We start from the raw sequence: 16,720 nt of genomic DNA, 5'->3' as shown, positions 1-16,720 counted from the left end.
CCTTCAGTAGGTTAATCGATACATTAACTTGAGTATATCCAGACAATGGAACATTATTCAGTGCTAAAAGGAAATAAGCTATCAAGCCATGAAAAGTCAGAGAGGAACCTTAAATGCATATTACTAATTGAAAAAGCCAATCAGAAAAGGCTACACACTGTATGATTCCAACTACATGACATTCTGGAAAAGGCAAAACTATAGAGGCAGTAAAAAGATTATTGGCTGTCAGGGAGTGGGGATGAATAGGCGGAGCACAGAGGATTTTCAGGGCTGTGAAAACACTCTGTACAATACTATAATAATACTGTCATACTGTAATAACAGATACATGTCATTATATATTTGTAACCCACACAATGTACAACACCAAGAGTGAACCCTAATGCAAACTATGAACTCTGAATTATAATGATGTGTCCGTGTAGGTTCATCAATTGTAACTAATGTACCACTCTGGTGCGGGATGTTGATAATGGAGGCGGCTATGCATGTGTAGGGGTAGGAAGCATATGGGATCTCCCTGTGCTTACTGCTCAATTTTTCAATGAATCCAAAATTTCTCTAAAAATTAGAGTCTATTAAAAAAAAAAAAAAGGACAATACTTAATCTCTTACCTGGACTGCATATGTTCCTAACTGACTCACATCCTTCTACAACCAACACACCACTAAGGGCTGGAAAATCTTTTTAATATATAAATCCTACACGTCACCTCCCTCGCTTAAAGTCCTTTAGCACCTTCCCACTGAACTCAGAATAGAAACCAACCTCTTCACAGTGACCTACAAGACATGTGCCTATTTCTCTCGCCTCACACTGAACTTCTCTGACCTCTCCCTGTGTCTAGAGTACACTCAGCTTTCCCCTCCACTTCAAGGCCTTTGCATCTGCTGTCCTGTCTAGAAAGCTCTTCTTTAGCTCTCTCTTCAGTAGTTCCCCAAACTGTGTCTATTTCATCCTCGAAGTCTCAACCTTATGTTACCACTTCCATGAATGCTTCCCTGACCATTACCATTAAAGGTAGCTTCTTTGGGCTTCTCCAGTTTGAGAAGGTGCCTAAGAATCACCTGGATTCTGTAACGTTTGTTACAACAACCCTCCTCCCCAGTCTGATTCTGGGTCTAAGGTGCAGCCCAAGAATATGCAATTCTAATAAGCTCCCAGGTGATGCTGATGCTGCCTACCTGTGGACCACACTTTTGAGAAGCACTGTACTTTAGCAACATGTGATTATGGTAATTAACTTACTTGTTTACAGATTATTTTGCTAAAAGTACTCTCCATGAGAAAAGGGAACTTGTCTGCATTATTCAATACTATGCACCTAGCATATGGAAAGAACAATGCTAGTCTCTCTGGGATACATCTACAATTTATGGGACAATCTCTCCAATGATAAATTTCTCTGATCTCAGCAGGTGATTATTATTTGTAGAACAAGATCTGAATTTCCACATGCAGGGAGAATTTCTTGCCTTGGGTCCCCCTTTTTCCAGTTAAACTTAGGCATCCAAACTCATCACTCCCTATACACAAAACTCTTATTTCCTTCACCACGTATTTACAGCCACAGCCCTGGGGATGCACTCCAGGGGGAAACCACAGCCTGGCCAAGTTAGGCCTTCTTGGTCCTTTCCTGGTTACCACATAACTAATGCGATTTAAAAAAGACTGAAAGGAAGCTCAGCTCACCTGAGGCCAAGATGTTTGGAGCATGGCTGATGTCCCCTGGCTCCGTGCACTGTCTTCTGGGTTTGGAAAAGCAAGAACCTTAGAAGCTAAGAGAAGAAGAGCCATAAGTGCAATGGTCTCTGTCCTGCATCACCCACAGCGGCCTACGGCCTTCCCGGTCTCATTTCCAGCACTGGCAGGAGACTCCATCAGGCCCCCTTCCGGCTGATCGCCCCAAGATCCTCGTGAATTGTTCTGCCTGGTCCTCAGGACAATCCTCCATCTGCCTGCTCAGCAGAAGAGCGCCCCTGAGCCCATTCACACGAAGCGGACTGAGGGATCCAAGACGAAACCTGTCCCTGCAGTGTTGGGTCTAAACAGATCTAAACCTAACAAAGCGCTTATAGGGACCATGACATTGACCCAAAAAAGGTGCCTATGGAGGGAAGAAGGGACAGGGATTAAGAGGAAAATAGTGTTCAGTGGGTGATGCTGACCGGAGACCCAACCGGGATCTCTATCCAGGGAAGCAAGAGACCCCAAACATTAGAAACGTCAGTACCAGGCGAAGGAGGCTATTAGGCCAAGTTCTCTAGGACAGAAAAGACGATCATGCCTCGGTGGGCAAGGGGCTGGACCAGGCTCTAGAAGGCCGCGCAGCCACCTCGGGGGGCTTCTGCGAAGCCCAGACGCCGGAGCTCCGGGTTAGGGGCGAGCTGCCAGTGGGACTGAGTTCAGGGGAGGGAGTGCTGACGAGCCGCCAGGGAAAGCGAGGAAGCCGGGACCAGGCAGACCTGGCACGTAGAACGCGGTGGAACCAACACTCTTCCTCTCCACACCCCGAGAAGGGGCCGCTCAAATTTGATGCGGAAGGCAGCGCGCGCACCCAGTGCCCCTCTAGGCCTCCGGAGGCCGCCCATCTCGGTGCTCCCCGCGGCCCGGCCCCACGTGACTAGGCCGGCCCTGTGGAAGAGGCGGGGTTGCAGGCGGGCACTGCGTGTGTCGTCACTGGCGGGCGCCGAGCCGCGACGCTCTCAGCCGATGTGTCCGGCCGCTGCCGCCGGGGAACCTCCTCGGGGCTGGGGCGTCGCGGCGCTAATGCAGCCCCGCTGTACTCACACCTCAGCCTTTAGACCCAGGTGTGGCCCCACTTAACGGACTGCCTCATCGGCTGTCGGCCACCTTTACTCTGTGGGTCGCCTGGGCTGTGCAGGTGTGGTGGGAATGGCTCCTGTTGTGTCATTTCTTAGAGACCAAGCCAAGGATCCTGCTTGGGTCCTAGACTGGGCAGCCCTTAGGAAAACCTTGGTTTCCACCTGCCTTTTAAAAGCCCTCTCCCTTCCAAGGACCTAGACGTGTGTGGGACCTTTTAGAGCAGATTCATTTAACATCCAAAATAATGGTGACTAAGGTTGCCAGGCATTCTGTATACACAGGACGTGTCCTATATTAAATTATTTTGTCCTGTATTGACTTTGTCAGGGCGCCCTAAATGTCCTGCGTTTAGCTTTTCCCAATAAATTATGAAATTTTTGTAGTTTAGAGCTATTTTTCTGCCCAGTAACTAGCACTTAAATTTAAATGTCAACCCTGGGTGAAAAAAATCATACTTCCACAAATAAATATCTGGATAATCCCTTCTTACAGTCTCTCATGCAGGTTGGGCTGAGGGAAGAACAGAAAAGAAAAAAGACTGAGAATTAAAACATTAAAAGTATTTGTTTTTATACCACAGCTTCTTTATCCATTCGTCCCTTGATGGGCACTTAGGTTGCTTCCAAGTCTTGGCTATAGTGAATAAGGCTGCAATGAAATGACGAAATCCAGCCATTTGTGACAACATGGATGGACATTGAGGGTATAATGCAAAGTGAAATAAGTCAGAGGGAGAAGGTCAAATACCGTATGATTTCCTTCATTAAGTAGTAGATAATAACAACAATAAACAAACATAGGGACAGAGATTGGATTGGTGGTTACCAGAGGGGAAGGGGGGAGGGAGGAGGGTGAAAGGGATAATTCGGTACATGTGTGTGGTGATGGGTTGTAATTAGTATTTTGGTGGTGAACATGATGTAGTCCATGCAGAAATAGAAGTACAATGATGTACACCTGAAATTTTTACAATGTTATACACCAATGTTACTGCAATAAACAAAAACAAACCAAAAAAAAATAAAAAATAAAAAAATAAAAGTATTTGTTTTTTGGGGCTGGCCTGGTGGCACAAGCCGTTAAATGCGCGAGCTCTGGTGGCCCCGGGTCCGCCGGTTCGGATCCTGGGCGTGCACTGGTGCACTGCTTGTCAAGCCATGCTGTGGCGGCATCCTATAAAGTAGAGGAAGATAGGCATGGATGTTAGCCCAGGGCCAGTCTTCCTCAGCAAAAAAAGAGGAGGATTGGCAGATGTTAGCTCAGGGCCGCTCTTCCTCACACACACACAAAAAAGTATTTGTTTTTCATACTCAAGAAAAGAGAAGAGTGTTCTTTGACCAAAGTTCCAAGTCACGAACAAGTAACTGCTGTAAATTTACATAACTTCGAGTCAATACACGTGCTCTAAAAATCAGCCAATCAGTGACAGCCTCACTTTAGTGACCCCAAGTAACTATGCTTCCGAAAGTTAGCAGATCAATTGCAGCCCCAAGCTTCTAAACATGAGCCAGTCGTCACAAAAGCCCTTGAAAGCCAGCCAATCAGTGACGGTCCTACCTACTGGACAACAGCCAATTAGCAAGTGCCTCACTACAGTGGCTGTGCTTCTGAAAATCACTGGGTCAATAGTAGCCTTACTCCAGCGACCACTTCTTGCCAATGTGGTTGCCAGCATGAACTGACTTTTACCTTGTCCTCTCTGATGTTTCTACCGAACACAGTTCCAGATATATGGCTCCTGCTCACCAAGCTCCTCAGAGCTATAAAGGGAAATTGGCCTCTCACTGCTAGAAGATAGAATGATCCTGGATATCTGGATATATGACTCTACCACAGGAGTTTGTTACTCCTTTCACAGGAATTAGATTTTGTTTCTGACCAACTATAGCATAAAGAAGTCCTATCATGGAGAGTACATTAGGTATCTACTACTGCATAACAAGTCACCCCAAAACTTTGTAGCTGAAAATGATACACATTTATTATCTCTCAAAGTTTCTGTGGATCAGGAATTCAGGAGTGGCTTGGCTGGAGGGACTGGCTGGGGATCTTTCATGAGGTTCCAGTCAGGTGTCACCTGGGGTACACTCATCTGCAAGCTTGACTGAGGCTGGGGGATCTGCCTCCAAGGTAGCTCATTCACATGCCTGGCAAGTTGGTACTGGTTATTGGTGTGAATCCTCAGTCCCTTCCCACTTGGGTATCTGCACATGGCTGTGTCATCACAACCTGGCAACAGACTTCCACCCAAGGAAAGCAATCCAAGAGATCAAGGCTAGCTGCAACGTCATTTATGACATAATTTTGGAAGTCATGCAGCATCATTACCTCAATATACTATCATCACAGGCCACTCATGATTCAGTTTTGGAAGAGATGCACAAAGGCATGAATGCTAGGATGAGAATCACTGGGGACCATTATGGAGGCCACCTAACATAGAGATTTTACCTACCACAGAAAAAGTCCATCTTATAAAACCTATAGTATTTTTATTGTAAAGTTTATGCAAAGCAACTGTTTTAAATAGAAGAATTAGATTTCCAGGAACAATAGCATGATGAGGACTTATATTTGCATATTGCTCCCTCTCTAAACCTATCAAAATGAACATCTACCATGAATCTAGAGAGACGGGCACACATACATGGGTGCACATACACATACACACATATACACCACAAACTCTAAAGAGTACCAGCCAGCTATTACAATTAGGACCAACTTGGAGTGGAACAAAATTGGACATGCAATTGCTCTCTCTGGTGTTATGGTGCAAGGAGAAGAAATTAGAAAGCTTTGGTAGGCCCAAATAAAAACCCCAAATTGGGAGGATAACTGGAATTATGAGAAGCCAGAGAAGAAAATTGGGAACATGCTACAAGAGGCTTATTCTTTCCCAGAACAGCCTCACGAGACACCACAGAGCACAGGCAGCACTGAGCTAGAGGCAGCTAGATGGCAAGGTGAACCAGGAGACATGGGAAACTTTAGCCTTCGCAGCTGTCAGAGAGTCTGTTCATGTATCAGCAAAATTAATATCTGGGGCTGGATGTTCCTCACCTGGCCAATGCCAGAGAGACTGGCTTTCCCTAAAAACACACTATCACAAGCCACTAGCCAGTGCAGTAAAGCAAGAAAATGAAAGAAAATGCATCCAGAATCGGAAAGGAAGAAGTAAAATGATTGTTATTTGTGAACATGATTCTCAATGTTAGGAAATTCTATGGAATCTACAAAATGTTACTAGAACTAGTGAGTGAGTTGTGCAAGGTTGCAGGATACAAGGTCAAAATACAAAAATCAATTATATTTCTATATGCCATCAATGAAAATTGGAAATGTACTATTTATAATAGCATCAAAAATAGGGGCCAGCCCAGTGGCATTAAGTTCACACACTCAGCTTCAGTGGCCTTGGGTTTATGGGTTCGGATCCCGGGCGCGGACCTCCATACCGCTTGTTAAGCCATGCTGTGGCAGCGTCCCAAGTACAAAATAGAGGAAGATTAGCACAGATGTTAGCCCAGGGATAATCTTCCTCAAGCAAAAAGAGGAAGATTGGCAGGAGATGTCAGCTCAGGGCCAATCTTCCTCACCAAAAAAAAAAAAAAAAAAAAGTCAATTATTCCAAAATCGATCTATAGATTCAATACAATCTCAATCAAAATCCCAGGATGTTTTTTGCAGAAATTGACAAATTGATTCTAAAATTCATATGGAAATACAAAGGACCTGGAATGACCAAAACAACTTTGGCAAAAAACAGAGTAGGAGGACTAACACCATATGACTTCAACACTTAGAAAAACTACAGTAATTAAGGCAGTGTGTTAATGGCATCAAGACAAATAGGTCAATGGAACAAAATAGAATCTAAAACTAGACCCACACATATATGGACAACTGATTTGTGATAATGGTGCAAAGGCAATTCAGTGGAGAAGGAATGATATTTTCAAAAAGTGGTGCTACAAGAGGTTACCCATTAAAAAAAGGAAGGGAGGGAGAGAGGAAGGAAGGAACTTAGATACATACCTCATACCCTATACAAAATTTAATTCAAAATAGATGATAGAGCTAAATGTAAAATCTAAAACTATAAGTCTTCTAGAAGGAAAAATAGGAATAAGTCTTTGTAAACCTGAGTAAGGCAAAGATTCTTAAATATGACACTAAAAGCACAATCCTTAAAAGAACAAACTGATAAATTGGACCTCATTGATATTAAAATCTTCTGCTCTTCAAAAGATACTCTCAAGAGAATATAAAGACAAACCTCAGGTTGGGAGAAAATATTTGGAAATCACATATATATATATATATATATATAAAAGGGCTTGTATCCATAATACATGAAGACCTCTTAAAGATCAATAAAAAGAAAACCCAATAAAAACACAGGCAAAAGTTATGAACAGACACTTTACCAAAGGCGACATAACAGAAGGCAAGTGAGCACGTGAAAATACGTTCAATATCATTAGTCATTAGGGAAATGTAAATTAAAACCTCAGTGAGATAGCTTTACACACTTATTAGAATAGCTAAAATTTAAAAGACTGACAGTATCAATTGTAGGCAGAGATGTATTAAAAGTGGAACTCTCATACAATGCTGATGGGCATGTAAAATGGCACAACTTCTTTGTAGAACAGTTTTGAAGATTCTTAAAAAGTTAAATATATACCTACTTTATGATCTAGTTATTCCACTCCTAATATTTACCCAAGAGAAATAAAAGCATACATCCTTACAAAGACTTGGACACAAATGTTCATAGCAGCTTTATTTGTAACAGCCAAAAACCAGAAACAACCCAAATGGCCATCGAGAGGTGAATGGACAAATTGTGGTATATCCATAGTGGAATACTACTCAATAATAAAAAAGAATGAACCATTGATATAGGCAACATGGATGAATCTCAAAATAATTATGCTGAGTGAAAGACACCAGACCAAAAAGAAGAGTACATACAGTGTGATAACATTTATATAAAATCCTAGAAAAGGAAAACTAATCCAAAGTGACAGAAAATAGATCAGGGGTTGCCTGTGGAGAGCTAGGAGGGAGGGATTACCAAGGGGCATAAGCAAAGTTTTGGGGGTTATGGCCGTGTTTATTATCTTGGTTGTGGTGATTGTTTCAGTGGTGTATACATAAGTCAAAACTTACCAATGGCATTATAATAATAAATAACACTTTTGTTTATTACGCTCCAGTCACTGTTCTAAGCACGCTACATGTATGAATGTAGTTATGCCTCAACACAAACCTATGAGGTAGACGGTCATCCCTATTTTACAGATAAGGAACTTAGTACAGAATTTGTGCAACTTAACCAAGGTCACATACCTGCGTTCATACCAAAGTCTGCCAGGCTCTGTATTATTAACCACTACCCTCTGCTTCCTGTGGGCAAAGTCAAGCTGTCTGCAGAAGTTGATGCTAAAAAAGAACACATTTACATCTTCCTTCATTTTCACAGGTAACAGAAAATAATGGTAGCTCCTTCCATGATCATTAAAAAACTAGATGAAGTTACAAGGAAATGTTTCCTGCTATGAGGTCACTTGGAACAGCAATGAGATGGATACATTTAGGATAAATAGGGCCTTGCATCTGACTCAGAGGGTACATACACCCCAACTTTTGCAAAGGCACAGACTGTAACTGAGTGGTGAAGAGTAACTGCAGAGTAAGAAGTAGTGTAGGTGGGCACTGCACCCGAGGTAGGTCTCTGAAAGTTTGCACCCTATTAGGAATGTCTTCCAGGATGCAGCTGGCTCTACATGGACAAGATCCCTCTGTTTGAGTTTAGTAGACTTAAAATGTACAGATGGTAATAAGGTTACCACATATTTGTCTTTTCCTTTCCTGGTTTACCCCTTGTTTAGTGTTGCACATCTGAGAAAGAATACATGGGAGGTAAAGTTTTCATATCTAAAGGGTCTGAAATGCCTTTATTCTATACTCACACTTGAGGGTATAAAATTCTGGGTGGGAATCATTTTCCCTTTTCTATTCTGAACGCAAACGCCATCGTCATCTCACTTTCAAGGTTGCTGTTGACAAATCTGGTACCATTCTTATTCCTGATCTTTTGTTTTCTCTCTCTAGAAACTTTGTAGGATCTCCTCTTTAAACCTCATGTGTTGATCATGCACAGTGATGTTCTTTGATGTAGGTTTACCCCAGTCTATCTTGCTGGGCGCTCAGCATACCCTTTCGATCTGGAAACTTACATTTCCTTTTATGTTTGTAAGTTTGGGGGTTTGTTTCTTGTCTTTTCTGACTGTAAAGAGAATTTATATTGAAGAAACAAGGGCTCAGAGAATTTGAGGAAGGTTTCATGATGGAAGCTGCGAGTCTGAATTAAACATCTTACTGGGACATTCCAGTTATGCAGAGCTGTAGAAACAGAGGCACACGGTTAAGAATTAGCACAGTCCAGGAAGGACAGTGATGACACTCATAAAAAGCATGGAAATGGAGAGAAACAAGAAGAGGCACAGTGAGCCTAGCTGTGGATAATCCAGTACTACTCTTGGACAGGTGTCTTCTGCACATGTAGTTTCTGATGCAGAATGAATCTTCCACACCAGCTAAAGGTTTTCCCGCACACCTTACATTCGTAAGGTTTCTCGCCAGTGTGAACTCGCTCGTGCTGAACCAGGGTTATTTTCTGATTGAACGCCTTCCCACACTCCTTACATTCAAAAGGTTTCTCCCCGGTGTGAATTCGCTGATGCTGAGTCAAGGCTGTGTTGGAGCTTAATCGTTTCCCACATTCTTTACATTCATACGGTTTCTCCCCAGTGTGCATTCGCTGATGGACAATAAAACTTGAGCTACAACTGAAAGTTTTCCAACATTCATTACATTCATAGAGTTTCTCCCCAGTGTGGAACCTCTGGTGCTGGAGGAAGACAGAGCTACTACTGAAGGCCTTGCCACACTCCTTACATTCATAGGGCTTTTCTCCAGTGTGGATTCTCTGATGTTGAATCAAAGCTGTGTCTGAACTTAAACCTTTCCCACATTCTTTACATTTAAATGGTTTCTTTCCAGTGTGAATTATCTGATGTCGAATAAGTAATGAGTTATATCTGAAGTCTTTTCCACATTCTTTGCATTCATAAGACTTTTCACTGGTGTGACGTCTCTGATGTTGGTGGAAGTCTGCCATTCGACTGAAACATCTGTCACATTTTCTACATTCATAAGATATCTGACCACTAAGAATTCTCTGATTTGTAGTGAGTTGTGTGCTATTTTTTCCTAATTTCTCACACTTCTCCCCATTCTCGACAGCGGAGGCCTCATGATGCCTGGTTGACCCATCTGTGAACTCTCTCCTCTTTGAGTCTGTCTTCTTGACTATCCAGTTACCATGCTGCCACTCTGGGCTGCTCCCAAGGTTAAGGTGCTGGGGAACATTCCCTGGCAGCCCTCCTAATGTCAGTCTGTAGGACTCCATTTCTTTAGAAATGTGTTCCTTTTGAGTTGATTCTCCCTTCTCAGTTCTGATCTCAGCCCCTGATATCACAAAAAGAAAATACAAGTGTCAGCCCCTCACATCACAAAAAGAAAATACCTGTGCTGAAGGGGAAGTGGGATCAAGTGGTTCTAATCTGCCCTGAGTACGTGGCTATTTTTCCAATATGTCCACAAAATGGCTACCAAAGATCATCACACAACAGAGCCCCACAAGTGAAATGAAGGCTCTATGAGACAGAAGAGAGCAAGGCCAGGAGACACTCCCATAAAAAGGGTGAAGACTGGAAAACAGCAGACTGTTAACTAGGACAGAAAGACCAAGAGAAAAGTGAATGGGATGGATAAAAGGGTAGACATAGAGAAGTGATGAACAGAGACCCCCAGGTGAGAAGAAGACCACCAAGATTGGAAAAAGGGCAGGCCAAGCAGCTCAAGAACTACCAAGGGTCCCACAGGCAGAAATTTCTTAAGAGCTGCTTATTTTAAAACATCATCCCTGTCAAAATCTTTGAAAAGAGAACTGATCTCTGTCATCAAGGTGGCTCCAGCAAAGCAGCAGGCTCCTAGGGTGCAGCTGAGGGGCCCATGCAGCACACACACCACAGCAACCAGAAGAAAAGGGGAATATGTGGAGGCTTGCCTCTGAAATAAAAGGGTACTGGACATGTGAAGAACCCTTCCAAGAATGGACATAAGTCCCAGAGAGGACCAGGTAATGATTTCTGCCCTTTTCCTAAAACACCACAGAGGACATGTATATAGTTTAACATGACAGTTTGGAATATGAAATCCTAAATTAGCATACTAGAAAAGGAAAAGCCAAGGCTATTTTCCCTCTGCTACTGAGACCTTTTGCAGGCTGATATAATCTTCAGCACTGGGTTAGCGCAAAACCTCATGTGTTTACAAGAAAATTGCTTAGAAAATATTTTTTACCCAGAAAGACTGAAGTCCTGGGGTCATATCCAGAAAGGCACAATAACACAAAGCTGGGGGGTGTATCATTAAGGGGTATTCTCTGCAAAGAGGAAATTTTAACAGGCAGAGAAAGCGTGAAGCAGAATAAGAAAGGCAAAAAAATTCACTATGTTGTTATTTTTAATTCTCATATAAATACCTTTCAAAATGAGGAAGCCATTCACCTTTTATTTACAACAAGTTTTGCTTCAAAAGTTCATCTGTTGAAAAAAATTTTTAAGGGGCAAGCCCAGTGGCCTAGTGGTTAAGTTCGGCGCGCTCTGCTTCGGCGGCCCAGGTTCGGTTCCTGGGTGCGGACCTACACCATTCGTTGGCCGCCATGCTGTGGCAGCAACCCACATACAAAATAGAGGAAGACTGGCACAGATGTTAGCTCAGCCACAATGTTCCTCAAGCAAAAAGAGGAAAGATTGGCAACAGATGTTAGCTCAGGGCGAATCTTCCTCAGCAAAAAAAAAAAAAAAAATTTCAAATATCTGTAGGGGAAAGATGAAACAAGAACAGCCAAATATTGGTGACTGTTGAGGTGAGAGATACCTGGGGTGCTTTTGGCTGGTATCTGCATATGTTTGAAAATTTCCATTATAAAAATGAAATTGTTTTATTTGTTAAGTCAGAGTTTAGGAACTCATGATTCAGTTTTCCATAGAAATAATGTACTCTACAAATACGTGGCTGGCTGGACAGGCCCCCAGAAGCCTATTTTCCTCATAAGGTAGTTGATGTCCTAATTTTCACAAAAACAAACTGATGGAAAAATAAAATGTCTCCACATGACATGAATGAAAGAGCTAGTTTAAGAGCCGCTCAGTCACTCTCCCTTGGCAGGTGGTGAGGTGGAAAGGCAAAGACGCATGCAAAGAAATCTTGCAGCCACACCTTTCTTGGAAGAGACTGGCCCTTCCTCATTCGAGGGAGGCTACCACTGTGAACTCAGAGAATCACATGTAATGATTCCACCGGAACAATTCCAATCCATGTAATGATTCTAATTAAAACAGTCTCACAGGAGAAGACACACTTCTTACACATTGAAATGTGAAAACAAGAAAGCAGGCTAAGCAAAAAAGGCAGCTGGTAGTCCTTGTGCTCACCTAGACAGATACCTCTGAGGGCCTCCCTGCCCACAGGTTCCCAGGGATCGAGGCCCCATGGCAGTTCCCCTCGCTCCAGCTGGGACACCAGAACGGGTCTGGTGAATGGAAAAGCTGCCCAGGGAGAAAGAAACAAAAACAAAAAGGTCAAGGGAATCATGAAGCAGGGTCCCTTGCAGCTCTCTTTATCTTTCTCTGTTGAGCCAGGTGGAAAGAGATGAAGCGAAATCAGCCTGTGCCATCATAGACAACAGGAAATTCCCACAAAGTGGGGCAGAGTCCTGGACTAATCCCCCATTGACATGAGGGAGTCCCAAATCTTCTTCAGAGAATTTGGAAGACAGAGGCACAAAGGGTTCCACTGAGCTCCCAAAAGCTCTTCATTTCCCTCCATGCTTGGGGCAGAGTCCCTCCCAGGGTTAGAGGGACAGCTGATTTCAAAACCTGGGAACCCAGGGGTCTTCCCACCCAGTAGCCACTAGGGAGCTCAGCCTTCAGAGAGACTGCCCATGAGGGTTATTAGAGGCCCCCAAAGTCTAAGGAAGAAAGAAGCCAGGATGCTCAAAGGGCAGAGGCAGACAACAGCGAGGAGAAGAGATGTCTTACCTAGAGAAGCCACATTTGCATAATTCTCCAGCATCACCTCCCTGTACAGGGCCCTCTGTGCTGGGTCCAGGATGACCCATTCATTCTGAGTGAAGTACACAGCCACGTCCTCAAAGGTCACTGGCTCCTGAAATAATAGGTTTCTGCTCAAACCCTGTGTGAGGGCAGAGGAGCCTAAGTATCCAGGCAGAGACTGGGTCTGGTATTCCAAGGACAGCTATCCAGTGCCCCCTGCAGGGGCCAGCCCTCAGCCAGCATTATTGCTCTCAACAACAGGGGAGCCCAAGATTCACTGCACCCCTTTGTGGTCATTCCCAGCAAACAGCCCTTCCTTCACCTGCTGATCTCTGCATCAACTCCGCCATGCCCCGCTCTGTGGGACTGTTGGTCCCTCTGGCTCCCTCCCCTACCTGGGTTTTGTGTGCACGTGTACAGGGGACATCTGTACAAACACAGCGCACAGCAGTCTTGTACTGATTGCCACTCCCTTTCTGATCCCACTACAGTGACAGTAACACAATGGCCCAAGAGGAGAAGAATCAGAGTGGACTAGAGGTGTTAACAGAATTTTAGAATGCAGAAAAAAGGGTGAATGGTAAGTAAATTAGAAGAGCAGAGAAAGCTGAATCATAAGTGCTGGTGGAAGGGGAAGCAAACAAAAAGGAGGCCAGTTCACACCACAGAACCAAGGATGAGCTCTGGATTTTTAAGTGTGCACTGCTTTTTATAACTTGGTAAAACATTCTATCTGTTTAAAAGCACCAGGGAGGAGGGAGGACTGACAAAGTACTTAGGGCAATGAATGAAAAATACCCACACAAAGGCACGTCACCGAGAAGTCTCAGAAAAATGAGAACATAAAAAAGATCCTAAAGGCTTTCAGAGAAGGAAAAACAAGACACACATGAAGACTGGAGAGTCGAGACGGCAAGACTACATAGCAAAAGTAAAAGGGGAAATGTTTGTCAAAACTCTGAAGGAAATCTTCCACTTCTCATCTACATGGAGTCACAGGGATCAGATTTATCCTCCTGCCTGAACCAAAATAAGACACATTACATAAAACAGTGGTTTTCAAGATATTGGATATCAGGCAACGAAGGACAATAATCCTTTAGAGATGGGAAAAAAAGAGGTGAGCCCCCTGATTCCCAAAGCTTACTACCTTGAAAATTTCCAGGCTGTAATACAGGGAGGGGGAACTGAGGCAGAGCCCAGCAGATTCCCTGCTGGAGTCTGAGGCGACCAAGACAGCTACAGTTTATAGGACAGAATACCAGAAAGGAGAGAGCTGCACAGAGGAAAAATCCCCATCATCTGCAGAGGGTCCCCATAGAAAATTCAACAGAGTACTGATCAGGGCGTGGGTGTAAAGAAACTACCCAAAGCCAGAGAAAGGAAATACAGTGAAACAGTGAACGCTTTTGCCCTAAGATCAGGAAGAAGACAAGGATATCTGCTCTCACCACTCCTACTTGACATTGAAATGGTGTTCTAGCCAGTGCAATAAAGCAAGAAAAAGAAAGAAAAGGCATCCAAACTAGAAAGAAGTAAAACTGTCTTTGTTCATAGATAGCACATCTATATAGAAAATCCAACGGGATCTACAAAAAAATTACTAGAATTACTTTATCCAAGGAAAGACTTCTCCAATTTTGTGGATGGGATGAAAGGGGTCTTCAGTGTATGCAGTGATGCAGATTTCCACTTTTCAGCCCCAATTGCCAAATCTATCCCAATCCATTCCCCCACGCTTACTTGTTTTTTCGATCTTGATTATCTTAGTTTGGGCATTCTCATCCCTCCACCCCCGCCAATTCCTCCCCTTCCCAAAACACACCCAATAGTGACAGATACACAATGGAAGCCACAGGCCTGTACAACTCAGGATCTGGATGCAGAGCTGACACCTGCTCTCTCGACATCAAAAGGGTGGGAGGGTTGGGGAGGGGACAACAGAGGCTGAGAGGATGCTGGCTCACCTGGCGCCAAGTGGCCTGGAACATGGCTGGCGTCCCCGCTTCACACACTGCCCTCGGGGTCCTGAGAAATGAGACTGAAGAGAAAATAAAAAGGCACGGGTAAGACTGATGCTGCCTCGCACCCCACAAATGCCCTCCGTCCGCCCCGGGCCCTTCTCTGTCCAGCCACCCCCTCACCACAAAAACACAGGGGCTGAAGAACCCGATACTACGCTAGAGGGAAGCGAATCTATCACTCGGACCCGGGAACCCAGATCCCGGGCGACCGCTAACCCCGCAAGGCGCAGGCGCAGGGAAAGCGTGGGAACGCGGCCATCCGCCGGCTCCTAGGGAAGCTCTGGACCGACTCAGTCGGAAGTGCCTACGTCATTCCCCCTCTTCTCTAAGAACCTGGGAAGTTGCCCGTCTCTGTGGTTTCCTATCCCAGCTGCAACCGCCACTGTCCCTACTTTCGGAGACCCTACTGGCCAGAGTTGCCAGCCGCAGGTTCGGTTCCTGCAGCACCCCCTCCTGGTAGCCTCTCTGGAGGATGTCGGCCGGCCAGCTCAGGCCACACAATGATTACAATCCTGGGAATCACCCAGAGTTCCCTGGCGTTGGCCACTTCTGGTTGCCCTTCCAGGTAGTGAGGGGATGGGATCGTTGCTCCACATGTGCCAAAGCTGCCTGGGTTCTGGTTCTGCCGCGATGGGAGGATTGGAATGGGGAGAGTGGGGCCCATCACTTCAACGTCCAAATGTGTATCAGTGGAGAGCATCAACTACCTAGGTCCAGAAACCGGACTGTACCACTTAGCTGTGTGACCGGCAGCAAGTTTTTCGCCTGTTTCCTTGCCCGTTAAATGGGTACGATGGTGGTACCAACCTCAAAGGGCTGTTGAGGGTTAATAATTAAATGAGTTAATGGATTGGCAAAGTATTTACAGTAGTGCCTAGCACACAAGTGCTTGCGAGTTTGTTTTGTTTTCTAATTGTGTCATTTGGTGTGAAGATACAAGTGCTGCTGGGGCTCCAATATGTGGCACAATTTAGGGAAAGAGTAATTAACATTTAGCCTTAGAGCCCTTTCCCACCCTATACCTGGATGTGTATCCAGCCCAGCCTGGAGACAGATTTCAGTTAATGGCATAGCAGCCTGTCCTGTGAATACAGGTCGTTGATATTAAGTTAAATGTTTCATGCCTTAGGATAAGCATTCTCCAGGTTCCTCCTCTCCCAGTCTTCAGAACCACTCCATTCTCAAAGACTTGTCAGGGCACCCCACTACATAGCTAGACCTGCCAGTGGGATAGCCACCATGATTTGCCTTCATTACATATTTGCAATCTAAGCAAAGCAAATGTCTCCACTCTAGCCCAAGAATCTTTTCTTGGAGGTTGCCAATATGGGAAGACTTTGTTTTACCTTGAGGGCTCTAATACTCCCAAGAACAGCTTCAGAGACGTGGCTTCTACTTGCCAAGCACTGCTGTGCTGTGTAGAAGAACTGTCCTCCCTCTTCTCCAAGATTAGGAAGAGTGGTTTGAGCATTCTAGAAGCTTAGCAGGGAAAGGAGCCTAGGGATTCAGTATGCATCTTTGACAATCCCAGTTTTCAAGGACTGGGTGCCTCACTCCTGCCCTTCAGCTTTGCGTGGTGTCCCTAAGAGAAGAACATCTATTGTTCACCAGCTCGAGAAACTGCACTTCCAGACTTCTGCCTGGGTGGAGGGAGAGTCCCTTGGCTACAT

The 16,720-nt window shown here is 44.5% G+C and overlaps 2 protein-coding genes across 11 annotated transcripts in view; both read right to left on the bottom strand.

The window, feature by feature from the left end:
• The window catches only part of ZNF621 (zinc finger protein 621), a 33,459-nt gene extending 30,864 nt beyond the window's left edge, over positions 1–2,595 (bottom strand). For 3 of the 8 annotated variants that reach the window (XM_087430776.1, XM_087430777.1, XM_087430775.1), the window contains exon 1: positions 1,697–2,595. In XM_087430776.1, coding sequence (XP_087286902.1) covers positions 1,697–1,801 — 105 coding nt within the window. In that variant the 5' untranslated portion in view covers positions 1,802–2,595. The remainder of the gene's footprint in view (positions 1–1,696) is intronic. The other 5 variants (XM_087430773.1, XM_014790830.2, XM_087430778.1 and 2 more) reach the window with 5 other exon arrangements.
• A 4,998-nt stretch (positions 2,596–7,593) lies between these two features.
• ZNF620 (zinc finger protein 620) lies at positions 7,594–15,285 on the bottom strand. Of its 3 annotated transcripts, none has more exons than XM_087430780.1 (5): positions 15,267–15,285; positions 14,994–15,067; positions 13,012–13,138; positions 12,406–12,519; positions 7,594–10,372 (listed from the first exon to the last, which is right to left on the bottom strand). In XM_087430780.1, exons 2-5 carry the CDS (start codon positions 15,015–15,017, stop codon positions 9,375–9,377), a joined length of 1,263 nt encoding a protein of 420 aa, XP_087286906.1. In that variant the 5' UTR covers positions 15,018–15,067; positions 15,267–15,285; the 3' UTR covers positions 7,594–9,374. The 3 variants fall into 3 exon arrangements, with proteins under 3 accessions (XP_087286906.1, XP_014646339.1, XP_087286905.1); XM_014790853.2 differs by lacking the exon at positions 15,267–15,285 and adding an exon at positions 15,171–15,253; XM_087430779.1 differs by lacking the exons at positions 12,406–12,519; positions 15,267–15,285 and adding an exon at positions 15,171–15,254.
• Between the last annotated feature and the right edge of the window lie 1,435 nt (positions 15,286–16,720).

The sequence above is a fragment of the Ceratotherium simum genome, chromosome 5 (assembly GCF_057802395.1).
Source record: "Ceratotherium simum simum isolate JZ-2026a chromosome 5, ASM5780239v1, whole genome shotgun sequence".
In the NCBI taxonomy this organism is placed as follows: domain Eukaryota; kingdom Metazoa; phylum Chordata; class Mammalia; order Perissodactyla; family Rhinocerotidae; genus Ceratotherium; species Ceratotherium simum.
Note: the sequence above shows the minus strand (reverse complement) of the source record. Positions and strands in the feature narration are given on the sequence as shown.

Excerpts from the sequence above, each read along its gene's own strand:
- ZNF620 (XM_087430780.1), bottom strand. The coding sequence starts at position 15,017 with ATGTTCCAGGCCACTTGGCGCCAG. Across the intron at positions 13,139-14,993 it reads TCCAGGCCACTTGGCGCCAG|GAGCCAGTGACCTTTGAGGA; the intron begins GTGAGCCAGCAT and ends CTATTATTTCAG. Across the intron at positions 12,520-13,011 it reads TGCAAATGTGGCTTCTCTAG|CTTTTCCATTCACCAGACCC; the intron begins GTAAGACATCTC and ends CTCCCTGGGCAG.